At 31.7% G+C, this 12945-nt stretch overlaps 1 protein-coding gene across 2 annotated transcripts; it reads right to left on the bottom strand.

Moving 5' to 3' along the window:
* Positions 1 to 492: 492 nt before the first annotated feature.
* On the bottom strand, positions 493 to 12481 carry LOC145594871 (WAT1-related protein At3g28050-like). Of its 2 annotated transcripts, XM_081651216.1 has the most exons (7): positions 12224 to 12481; positions 12008 to 12073; positions 11442 to 11555; positions 1567 to 1804; positions 1307 to 1465; positions 926 to 1074; positions 493 to 810 (listed from the first exon to the last, which is right to left on the bottom strand). In XM_081651216.1, exons 1-7 carry the CDS (start codon positions 12409 to 12411, stop codon positions 657 to 659), a joined length of 1068 nt encoding a protein of 355 aa, XP_081507342.1. In that variant the 5' UTR covers positions 12412 to 12481; the 3' UTR covers positions 493 to 656. The 2 variants fall into 2 exon arrangements, with proteins under 2 accessions (XP_081507342.1, XP_081507343.1); XM_081651217.1 differs by lacking the exon at positions 12008 to 12073.
* Between the last annotated feature and the right edge of the window lie 464 nt (positions 12482 to 12945).

Genomic DNA, 12945 nt, shown 5'->3' with positions numbered 1-12945 from the left:
GGAAGGGAGAGGGAGGAATCTATTTTCCCTTTCTTTTTTAATAAGCATAATCCCTTCAAAATTGGAGAGATTTGGGGGGAATATGGAGCTCACTTCCCCCTCCCTTTCTTTCCCCTCCCTTCCTCCTTTTCCCCTCCCCTTACTTTCCTTCCTTCTTTGCTATCCAAACAAAGCGTAAATCTTTTCCAAATTTTGGGTGACTGAACACCAAGCAATGCAATTGAAAAAATAGGTTTTCAAAGGGTCACTGAGGAGTGAGGAATACGACACAATTATCAATAACAGATAGAGGGCATAATCTGCCAAATTGATAACTTGATACATGCTGCAATAGTTTTAAACTATAACTAAACATGTTTCAATCTAAACATAAGTGCAAAAGTACAATTTTTTTTTTTTTTTTTTTTTTTTTTTTTTTTTTTTTTTTTTTTTTTTTTTTTTGTCTTCATAGTATTAATGTTTAATGTTTTTGTAAATAAGATTATGCGACATGAGATGCTTACAGCGTTCTTTATACTCTTAAGATCAATTTTAAATACAAATTTACAAAATATATACGAAATTACAAGTGACCATTTTAACATCAACTTTCAAGTGATAGGAGTCTTTGTATATGCATTAACAGAGTCTTTGTATATGCATTAACTACAAAATCTCTAACTATTTTCAGATTTCAAGCTCTGCAGCAAGGGTGTCTTGCAAGAAGATGATTCAGGATCAGTAAAGCTTAGCTCTTCGTATGCATTCTCTGTTGTTTTACCCCACATCAGAGAATAAAACCCAAGCGTTATCACTGCTGCTCCAATTATACTGCAAGTGCTCGAAACAAAGCCCGAGATTCAATATGTATAAGAACTACAACATCTAAAGAACAGTGACATTCAACAAGTTTAAAGTACAGATGAAAACAAAAAAAAAACAATACCTTCCCAGATAAAGCGTATCACCAAGAAATATGATTCCCATTGCTGCAGCGATTGCTATAGATAGTGGCTTAAACATAGCTACATAAAAAGGCCCTTTCTTATGTAGTATCCATGTCTGAATTGAAGTGCTCAGCAATTCAAACACTCCCTACATGACAGAGATGAGAGGTCGGGAAAAAATATCAATTTGAATACTAATCCCTCCATAATATCTTAAAGATAATCAGCTGAATTTTCCACAGAGATTAAGAACTTAAGAAAAATGATCGAAAACATAGAGATTAGACTCTGGAGCATACAGTGTATGCATTTTCAATGCCTTGTAAGGCTGGAAATTACCAAAACCTCAGTTAAACAAGGGAATGAAATAGTGGTCTTACTGAGTATAGTATTGCCACGAGAGATATATCAGGTCTCGGCATCCAAGCAGATCTTTCAGGTTCAGTAACTGATGATATTGCTCCGGAGACAAGGGTCCCAAAAAGGCAGTAGAAGAAGACCACAACAAGTTCTGCAGGATATTCTTTGAGGATATGTGCCTGAATAATGTTATTGAGATTATCATCAGGGGAGGTACAATTGTGCCTCAATAAACGCAACACTTTCTTATTTTCAAAGGGTTTTGGAGTGTTATACATACCTGCACAACAAACCAAACTGGAGTAAGAATGTAGTCGGTACCAAGCAACACGCCTCCAATGATCCATTCAGAGTGTGAAGACTGTTGTAACTTGTAATAGGGCATGGATGAATCTTTTGGAGTAAACATGATTGACGGCCCCTTGTATAAAATGATTAGCAATGCACCTGTAATAGATACTATCGTACCAAATATCTTGGCTTGACTGCTAGACTGTCTCCAAGCTAGTTTTTCCATCCTTTTTTCAGGGCAAAATATAACAGGATAAAAGATAATGTCAGATATTAACACACTTCTGAAAAGGAAATTAATTCTATTACCCCATCAAGCTCAGTTTCATCAATAATGAAGTAGACAATCTTTAAAATTGTACTGTAATCAATCTTAGATAATATTAGATAAAATCAGATTCGTTTAATAAGTTCTAATATATTTAATTAAGTCTAATAAGTTTCAATAAGTTAAATAAGGTCCAATACTTCAATCACGTCAATAAAAAATGTAACTTTCAATCACTTTGAGAGACTACACAACGAAATCTATACTACTTGTCTACCATTTAAAAAGGTTGAGATAACTATTATGCATAGTGATTGGAGTTTTGGACAATTAAGCCCTCTAAAATGTTTATTTATTTGTTTTTTAGTCATCGCTAATGTTAAATGCCTTTAAACTTTCTCCCTTATAAAAAGTTTAAAATAACCATTAAGAATAGTGTTTAGACAATTATACTCTCTAAAATATTTATTTATTTATTTACCCTCATTGGTGTTAATTGTTTTTGTTTTATTAATTCTTATGTAAATAGAGTTTGGACAATTATGTACTCTTTAATTTTTATGTACTAGTTTGCTCTATTAAATGTTAAATGTCTTTTTATAAACTGTTAAGAATAGATATCTATACCACCCCTAAAATATTTGCTTACATAACTATGCTCATTAGCCACCATAGTTTTATCAAATTTCCTTACATACCGTCCATGTCATCCTCTTTAAATACTTCCTTCATCCCAAAATATCTCAACATTGCACGCATGTCAATGCACTACTTTGACGTTATTTTTATATGATTAAATATTAATTAAAATTGTTGTAAAAATTATTCAATGAAACTTTATATTAATACTTATTGAACAACATATTTTATGATAAAGACAAAAGCTAACGCATGCCCCAAAGGCATGGATAAGATAATAAAAGTACTCCGTAGAAATATTAAGAAATATTAACTTGAAATAAACATTAATTACACCGGCTATGAGTGGTTTTGGCATGCATTCCCAAATTAATACTATATTAGAAAATATTTTAAAGGGTTATCTAATGCCCCAGGGGCATTCGCTAGCAAGATCCAATTATATATATATATATATATATATACTAGGTTAGATCCCTTGCCATGCACGGTAATTTCAATATTTATCATTAGTTTAATACAATTATTTTACTATAAAAAATAATATCAAATTGCAAAATAGGATGAAAGTTCTGTACTTACAATTTTTTTGAATCTTTAAAGGAAACAGAAGAAGAAATGCACGACTAATAAAAATAACCATGCATTACATTACAAAGTTAGATAATATTACATTATTTATTATATGACTTTGTTCCCGTCATAAAGTAAATAAATATATAAATCTTTGTTGAATGTGTAAAAATGAATATACTTGCCAAATAGAAAAGAAATATTATTGTAAAGTAAGTATTAAATTAAATACTTCTCTAAGAAACTTTTGAAAAAAAAAAAAAAAAAAAAAAAAAAAAAAAAAAAAACCTTTTGGAAGGAAATTTTTTAACCAGGTTATGACAAGTGTCAATTCTGGTTTCATATGTATATATATACTAGGTTAAGTCCCGTGCCATGCACGGTAATTTTTAATACATATCATTTGTTTAAGACTGCTATTTAATTATAAAAAAAACTAATTGCAAAATAGGATGAAAGTTCTGTAATTACAAAAAACATAATTAAAAAAATTATCACACTAAAGAAAACAGAGAGAATAATATATGCACGACTAATAAAAATAACTCTGAATTACATTACAAAGTTATAGATAGAAAACTATTATTGCGTATAAATAAGATATACTTATCAAATAGGAAGTGAATTATTATTGTATAGTTTGTATTAAAAACTTCTCTAAGAAGCTTTGGCCAAAAAAATTTAAAAAAAAAAAAAACTTTTGGAGGGAAATTTTTTAACCAGGAAATGACATATGTCATTCATACATGTATATATATATATATATACATATATGTATATATATATATATATATATATATATATATATATATATATATATATATATATATATATATATATATATATATATATATATATATATATATATATATATATATATAATCATATTTGAAGAGGATAACGTGATACTATGTAGGAAATTTTGATAAAAATAGTGTAATTGTGACATTTAATTTCTTTTACGCTTTGTTTGGATAGCAAAGAAGGAAGGAAAAGAAGGGGAGGTAAAATGGAGGAAGGGAAGGGAAAAAAAAGTGAGGGGGAGGTGAGCTCCATTTTCCCTCCAAATCTCTCCAATTTTGGAGAGATTATGCTTATTAAAGAGAGAGGGAAAATGGATCCCTCCCTCTCCTTCCCCTTCCTTCTTCCAATGTTTTACCCAAACAAGAGAATTTGTCCCCTTCCATTTCTCTTCTCTTCTTTTCCTTCCATTTCTTCCTATCAAAACAAAGTGTTAGCTATTCGTTTTGAAAGAAGATAAATAATAATTAAAAAAAAAAAAAAAAGGTAAGGTAAGGGTGAGGACAGTGAGATGAGAGAAATACTCATTGCACAATCAAATATTTAAAAAAACCAGGTGTAGTATTTTTTATTGAATGGCGGAGAGAAAAGGAGAGTTTTACTCACCCACCCAACTTTAACACATACTTTTCTCTCTTCACTCCTCATTTCCCACTTTCAGAAACTTTAATTTCTTTCTCCTTCTCTCTCCACTACTCAAATTTTCTTTTACTTCTATTCTTTTTTGACGATTCAAGTTTTTTCTTCCTTCCATTTGGAATATCCCTTTGATTTTTTTTTTTTTTTAACGAGAAGATTTTTTCGATTTTCAAGTTTATTGTCTCAATTTATTGTGTTTTTCTACAATCAAATTTGAGGTTGGTTCATATTTTTATTTTTATTTTTATTTTTTAAATTTTGTACTTTATGTTTTTTTCCCTCAATTTTTGATTAAAAAGGTAAATATTATTTTAGAGGATAATTGCTTCTTTTGTTATTCAAACAAAGAAATAAATGTTGTAGGAAGTATAATTTTCTGAATTTGTGATGTAATTTTTTTTAGGAAAATTTGTAAAATACAACCGAAATAGTAGACATGTTTTAAAATTACCACCCGTTAATTTTTTTTTATTTTTATTTTACCACTCCTTAAGCTAAAAACGTATTCAGTTTCCCACTTTTTTCAAAATTCCGGTGGATTTCCGTTTGTGGGCCCCACCAAACTAACTTTCCTCCTTTTTTTCTTCTTTTCTCTCGACTTAACCCTCTCACTATTCTATTACACTCAACTTATCACTTCCCTCAATCAATTCCTTCAATAAATTGCTGAACCATCATCAATCTTCTCTCTATTTCTTCTTAAATTTTCTGTCAAGTGTTCAACTACCCCTAAAATTATTAAAGTAAAACCCTAACTTTTGTTTTTTCTGCAAATAAATTGCTTGCTTTACTGTACTTGCATGCAATGTACTGGTGAAGGGGAAAAAGTGGGAAAAGTCACCATCTTTGGGTGTTCTTTGGTGACTAGAAGCTATGTGAAGTTCCTGACATTCAATTGTTAAAAACGCCCAATTCAATTGTCCCAAGAACCCTAATTCCCAAATCTACCTATTTACCTAAATTAAGAACAAATGGAATCTTACCTTAAAGAGAATTGAGCATTTTTAATTGTGGGGATTTATTCTTCAAAGAATAAGTAGCAAAATCTAGAAAATTTGGTGGAATTTGGTGAAGGAAATGCGAATTGAAGTTGGGAGCTGTTTTGATGAGAAAAATCAGGAGAGGGGGGGGTAATCAAAAGGGTCAATATAGCCGTTAGTAGCTATTAGGTGGGGTCTACAGACAGAAAAGCCACCGGAATTTTGAAAAAAGGTGGGAAAATAAGCGCTTTTAATTTAAGGGGTGGTAAAATAATAATTAAAATTTAACGGTGGTAATTTCAAACCAAGTCTGCTATTTGGATGGTAATTTACAAATTTTCCTTTTTTATATTTTATCTTTTTGTTTTTATTTTGTTGATTTTTCTATGTTTTTATGGGTAACTTTTGTTAGATTATGGGTAACGTTTGCGAGATTATGGGTAACTTTGTAAATTTTATAGTAACGTTAAGTTTGTGAGTGAATAAACAATGGTTAACTTTTGTGATTTTAAGGGTAATTTCATATATATTTTTGTGTTTAATTATGGGGTAACCTTATATGTACAAAGGGGTAACTTTTTATATGGATTAATTTGAAAAAAAAAAAAACAGGTGAGATTATAGACAATTTTTGTGAAATTACATATCACTTTTATAAAAATATAGGTAAATTTTGTGAAAATATGGGTGACATTTTTTTTAAAAAAAAAAAACTTATTTGTAATATTACTGTTCACATCACGTGCGAAAATCTCAAGGTACAGTAAAATTACTGTAAACTGGGGGCATACAGTATTAGCATTGCATATATATAGTGGAGAGTGTGAGACTACATGTATTCTATAGAGTATATACTTTTCTATAATATAAATAACTAGTACGTACCCGGCGATAACCCGGATTCCCTGCCCAGTTTATGTCCTTATATTCTAAAAATCTTACATTAATTCGCTATTTATAAAGACGGGTTAAAGTTAGGTCAAGTATTTAACAGTTAACCCTAGCCTCCATTCTTAATTTTTGAGAGGCCTCCACCGGATCTTGCCGGTAGAAAGCCCCAATCTATGTTTTTTTTATTTGTTTGTTTTTAGTTTCTAATAATGGTTCCTCCGTTAGAGAAGAACTTGTCTCCCTAGAAAGAAAAGGTTTTTATCCTTCGAAAAACAAAGTTTTTTTTTTATCTCCTTCGAAAGACAAGATTTTTCAAACTCCTTCGAAAGAAAAAGTGTTTTTTGCGCTTGGAATAGTATCAGGTGTTGCGGGGTTACAATTGATATTGATTACTCTGTTCAGAATACAAAATTGTCACAAGAATTCGCTTCCTTCAAGAATTACGAAGCTACAATGGATCCACTTAAAAAGTTATATGAGACAACGAATTGAGAATGTGCCAAATTGTTATATCTATGTATTTGGATTCTTAATCCTTCTCCAATTAATTCTTGTTTTATTTTGTTAAATCTATCTTCTTTGTTGCTAGTCATCAATTGTAGATGTTGTATGCCTTTAATCAATGAAAATTAATGTCCTTTGGGACTTGTTTAAAAAAAAAGTATTTAAAAGTTATAATTATTTATCTTGGTATCAAGCGTGTCACACTTATTCTTATTGTTGTCTACATGACATGACACTTGGCAAAAAAGCAAAATGCCAAGTTTTGATATCTCGTTTTAGTTGGTTAAAGTATATCATAAATAAAACTTGTTTTGTACAACTTTTTAAAATAAATTTTGTGACATAAATTAAATTTAAAATATTTATAAGATATATTTACAATCTATTTATTCATTTGGAAATTTAGAAGTCATATCAGAAATAAAACTCTAAATAACTTTTTTATATTAAAAAATCTATCTTAGATTCGCTAATCTAGCGATAGAGGTGTCATACTAAATCCTATATGTCGCCTACGTGGCATGACATTTGGCGAAAAGTGAAAACGCCAAATGCCATTATCTCGTGACCTGACTAAAATTTAAGCTTTATATATTAGTTACTAATGTTGTGCCCGGACAATGCCCTCCGGATAGTTCATTGAATTTTAGGATAAATATTTGTCCCGCTAACAACTCTTATCATATATATACTTGATACAATCTTGCCAAAAAACATATACTTGATACAAATCATATTTTATAAGAAACCATCTTTTTTGATTTTAGGATACTTTCAGGGAAAATTTGTAATTATTAATGGAAATTTTGTCAGAAAATACCATTATAACAACCTTTTTATGGAAAAAACCTTATAAAAATATTTTGGCACAAAGACACCAGATTGTGAAATTTGTTTGTTGAAAACAACCTGAGATCTCTAATCACTCAATTAACCTCTATTTTCCCTTAAATCTTCAAATTATTCATAATTCTCACTAATCAATTTAATAATTAAGTTAATTTTTAAATTTAAAAAAAAAAACAAAAACAAAACAAAACCCACCCCTCACCACCACCGGGCATCAGCCGAGCCACCCTCTCCTTCTCCTCCTCCTGACACGCACAACAACCCCCTCTCCCATCCTCAGCCTCTGCGTAGATCCCCACCCCCGCCGACCAACCTCCACCGCCGAATCGACCCCCTCCTTTTTCCATTTACCCTCGCCGCGACTACCCTCCTAAACCCTAACCCAAAAATTCTACCCAATAGAGTGGCAACCATCACCGCCGTAATCAACAGCAACCCATTTCAAGAATGGGGATTCGTCATCTACGACTCTGGGCATTCATTAGAATTGCTAAAATCTCTTCTGAAATTGAGATTCAAAGGGTTCGAAGTTTGTGCGATTTGTTTTGATAACTTGCCGGCGAAATTTGCGATTTGTTTGTACGATTTCTTTTGGATGGTTAAACTTCCCGGCGAACCGGGGTAGGGGCCGCATCGGCGCCAGCGCATGGTAAGGGAAGGATGAGGTAGACAGAAAGTGGTAGGGGCGACGCCGATTTTGGCCGCCGCCGCTGCTGCAAGGGAGGGGTGGCTAAGGTGGGGGTAGGTTGTTTTATGTGTTTTTAATTAATATAATTAATTAATTGAGAGTTAAAGGCTAATTATGGAAATTAGAGGATACTTAGGGTAATTAGAGTTTTTAGTTGTCTTCAACAAAAAAATTTACAATCTGGTTTCTTTGTGTCAAAAAAATTTTATAAGGTTTTTTCCAACAAAAAGGTTGTTATAAACGGTTTTTTCTGACAAAATTTCCATTATAAATCCCAACTTTGGGCCATTTACTTTCCTTAATCCCAACTTTTTATTATTATTGAATAATCCCAACTTTAGGGGCCATTTTCTTTTATCAGGTCAAATGACCGGTGACCTGTTTAAAAGGTAAACTTTTTTAAAAAAAAATTTCTTACATGCCACATGTCGCAATTTCATTAGTTAAATATTTTTTTAAAAAAAAAAAACCAACAAAATTAAAAAACCATACCCATCCACCTTCATCCCACCACAGCCCCACCACCTCCTTCCCTAACACCACCGGAAACCACCATCTCCCTCCCCAACTTCACTGAAATCCACCGCAACCTCACTCCCTTCCCCCAAAACCACTAGTAGCCTCCCTCCCCCCGTCGCCGAAAACAACCCCCAAGCCACCATTTTCACCCCTCGTTGTCGAAAATAACCCCCAAGCACCGCGACTTCATTCCCCTTCGCCAAAACACCAGATCCCTCGAAACCACCACCTCCACTCTTCAATTCACCACTTCCTAAACGCATTTGCACCTTTCACCGATAGGGGTGTTCGCAGTGCGGTTTGGTGCAGTTCGGATACTAAACCGCACCAAACCGCAAAATTGCAATTTGTAATTTTTTCAAACCGCACCAAACCGCACTTCTAAAAAAAACTGCACCAAACCACACCATAAAATGCGGTTTGGTGCGATGCGGTTTAACCATATTTTTTAAATAGGTTATAATTAGTTTTTTAACAACAAAACTTTTAGTTTATTTGTAATTAATTATTTTAATTTTAATATTAAACTCTTTTTTTAACCTTTAATTAACTAATAGTCAAAGATTAGCTCGTATATTTCATTTCTTTTGTATTTTTAAATAAAAATGTAGCATAAAAAGCACAAACTTTATTAAAGTGCGGTTTGGTCTAATTATTTTTGGAAACCGCACAAAACCGCGGTTTGGTTACTTTCAAAAACCGCACTACAATTTTGAAACCGCAAACCGCACCAAACCGCAAAATTGCAGTTTGGTTTGCGGTTTGGTGCAGTCTTAACCGCACTCTATACAACCCTATTCACCGGTGCTTAGGCGCACCTCGCCCTCTTCTCCGACACCGATCTCCCTCCTCTACTCACGAAAACCACCGATTAACGAAAACCACCAATCTCCCTCCCCCACTCACGAAAACCATCGAAAACCCTAATGACATGGTGGGGAAGGGGTGTTTGTTGGTTTTCGTGAGTGGAGGAGGGAGTCGGGGTGGTTTTTTGCGACGCAAGGGTTGGTTACTAGGGCAGGATGGAGGGGTGGGGCTAGAGGTAGGGGTGGGACGATGGGCCAACTAGGGAGGGGATGAGACTAGGCAGTGATGGTGGTGGGTTAGGGTGGCCCGGTGAACGGAGAGGAGAGGATGGAGTTTTTGTTTTGTTTTTTTCAATTTTTGTAATTTTTATTTTATTTTTATTTTTTGGACCAATCATGGCTTGACACGTGTCAAGTTACCTGTAACAACAGTTCATTGACTTTTATTGACCGGTCATAACCTGATAGAAGTAAATGCCCCCCAAAATTGGGATTATTCAATAATAATATAAACTTGGGATTAATGAAAGTAAATGGCCCAAAGTTGGGATTAATAATTACAAATTTTCCTATTTTGAGATAAGATACAATTAATGAAAGTTATAGAAACATACTCTATATGTGAAAAACAACGATGTATGTATGTTATCTTTTAATTACTATGATGACTTCTATATTATTACAACTATCTATCCATGAATTATTGATCAACTAATAATTACGGAGAAATAAAATTTTGAAATTAAAACTCTAAAATAACAATTTTATCCTAAAGACCTATAAAAAATTTGTTGAAATAAAATTACCCAGTTAAAATCCCGTGCAATGCACGGTTGTTAAATATTTTTTACAATAATATTAATACTACATAAAGTATAAAAAAGATATTCATAAATATTTCATTTGGGTATTTAAGGAATATGATTGTCAAAGTGGAAAGAAAATATCATACGGTATAAATAGTTTACTTCTAGATTTTGCCAAAAAAAAAAAAAAAAAAAAAAGAGAAAAGTGAAAAAGGCGGGAAAATTTTTCACAAGGTTATGACAAGTGTCATGGAATGATTTGCTTTTAGTATAGGTTAATTATATGATATGATATGATTACCATAGTAGATAGTGTTTGTATTGAATATATTGTAAAATCTTTTTGTGCATAATGGATTTACAATAATTTTAATGTATATGATCAAATAATTTTAAGGTAAGTTTTAGTCAATTTTGGATAAATTTTAACTTACATTAATCACGAAACAAATTACACACTAAAACATTAGAGATAAGACCATACAAATTTTATTCAAATCAAGGTAACTTTAATTCATCTTTGGTTAACTTTTGATCATTTGAGAGAAACATCATGTTGAATGTACGCCCGTTTTTTAGCTTGTGATATTTAATTGTTATGCTGTTATTAGTTTATTACATACATCATGATTTATTTTAGTCATCGTTATCATAATTTTGTCGCAATATAAGCCCCACTATATTCAAGTGGAATCAATTATTCTAATAACTCGAAAATGACATTAGCACATTACCTACTGTAGATTCCAATTTCTGATTGGTTTGTACTTTGTAGGCTAACAAACAAAATGTTACACACTCAAATAACAAAATTATAGTATAAAATTAAGAATCTTAGAAATGCTATAAAAGAATCTTAGAAATGAAACAAAAATAAAGAAAAGTGAGAAAAGAAAATAACCTGAAAATGATGGCTAATATGAAAGTGAAAGCTGGGATGAGGTTACTCATAGCTGACGCAAGAGTAGGCGAACCATATTCAATTCCTTTGTATCCCATCAGCAAACGAGCGGTTCTGTCAAGACGAAAATCGTTCTATTTTTGATGTACCCAACAAAATAATTATTCCGATTTTTTAACTCATTTTTCGCGTACATACATATTTCCCATACAATTATCCCCTTTACTGAACTTGCTACAAGTATAATACTTCATCCGTTTCTATTTAGTTGACGCGTTTGATTTAGGCACATATATTAAGGAGAGGAGTGAGAGTGAAAGAGAATGAAAAAGCAAGTGGGGTAGCTTACAAATACAAGGTAAAAAAATTACCCCAAAAGAAAACGTGTCAACTAAAAAAAAATTTCCTAAAAAGAAATACGTGTCAACTAAAAAGAAACAGAGGTAGTATCTTGTTGTACGCCCCACAAATTATTGCTCAAAGAATAAAAGAAGCCTAAAAAAGGTAGAACAAGAAGGGAAAAAAAAAAAAAAACATCACCCAGAGGAGTCAAACTTAACTCATACCCCATTGCTCCAAGAATGAAACATTTGCCAATAATCCTTGAATTTAATGGTGGAAGTAAAGCTCTTCTGCATATTCATAAAGTAAAAATCACAATCTATTCATAACCTAGGCAACTACAACATCAAAAACAACCTCTCCAATTGATTATATAAAAAATTAACACTGATAAAAAAAAAAGAAAAAAAAATCAAAATAGAGAGTAGTAATAAATTTACCTGAAGAAGAAAGGAAAAGGGAGGAGTATGAAAGCAGGAATAGCATAAGAATAGACAATAAAAACATAGTAACTCATCCCTTTCATAGTTGCCGCTTTAAACAGAGTATTTACCACAACATTCCCAAATTCAAGAACAATCATTGCTGTAAATGGTAACAACTCTCTGTAAAATAATCCCCTAACCATCTTCGGACTAATATTAAGTTTGAGAAATATTAAGATCTCTCTTCTAATCTTACTTTTTTAGAGTGGAAATAGATTATTATGTTTGATTTGCAAGATGATTGGTATAGATATTTAAAGGTGGGTATATTTTATTACTGTATTATTATTATTACTTTTTTTTATTATTATTTATATAAGGTGTTTGGTTGATTGAACAAAAAAAAAAAAAAAAAAACTAAACTACTCCCTCCGTCTTTTTTTTTTTTTTTTTTTTTTTTAAGTATTACAGTTTGACCGACACATAATTTTAGATAATTTAATTGACATAAATAAAATAAGACGTAAGTGGGGTAGTTAGAGTATTAAAAAATTGTAAAGAAAAAAATAGTGGGTTTAATAGTTTATTGAAAATAATGAATGTGAGAGGAAAGATATACTCCCTCCATGTTTTTTTTAAGCGTTACACTTTGACCGGCACATATTTATAAGCAATTTAATTGACTTAAATAAAATAATAGGTAAGTAGGGTAGTTGGAGTATTAAAAAATTGTAAAA

The sequence above is a fragment of the Chenopodium album genome, chromosome 19, assembly GCF_948465745.1.
Source record: "Chenopodium album chromosome 19, dcCheAlbu1.1, whole genome shotgun sequence".
NCBI lineage: Eukaryota > Viridiplantae > Streptophyta > Magnoliopsida > Caryophyllales > Amaranthaceae > Chenopodium > Chenopodium album.
The sequence above is the reverse complement of the archived record's forward strand: the minus strand, read 5'-3'. Positions and strand labels throughout refer to the sequence as shown.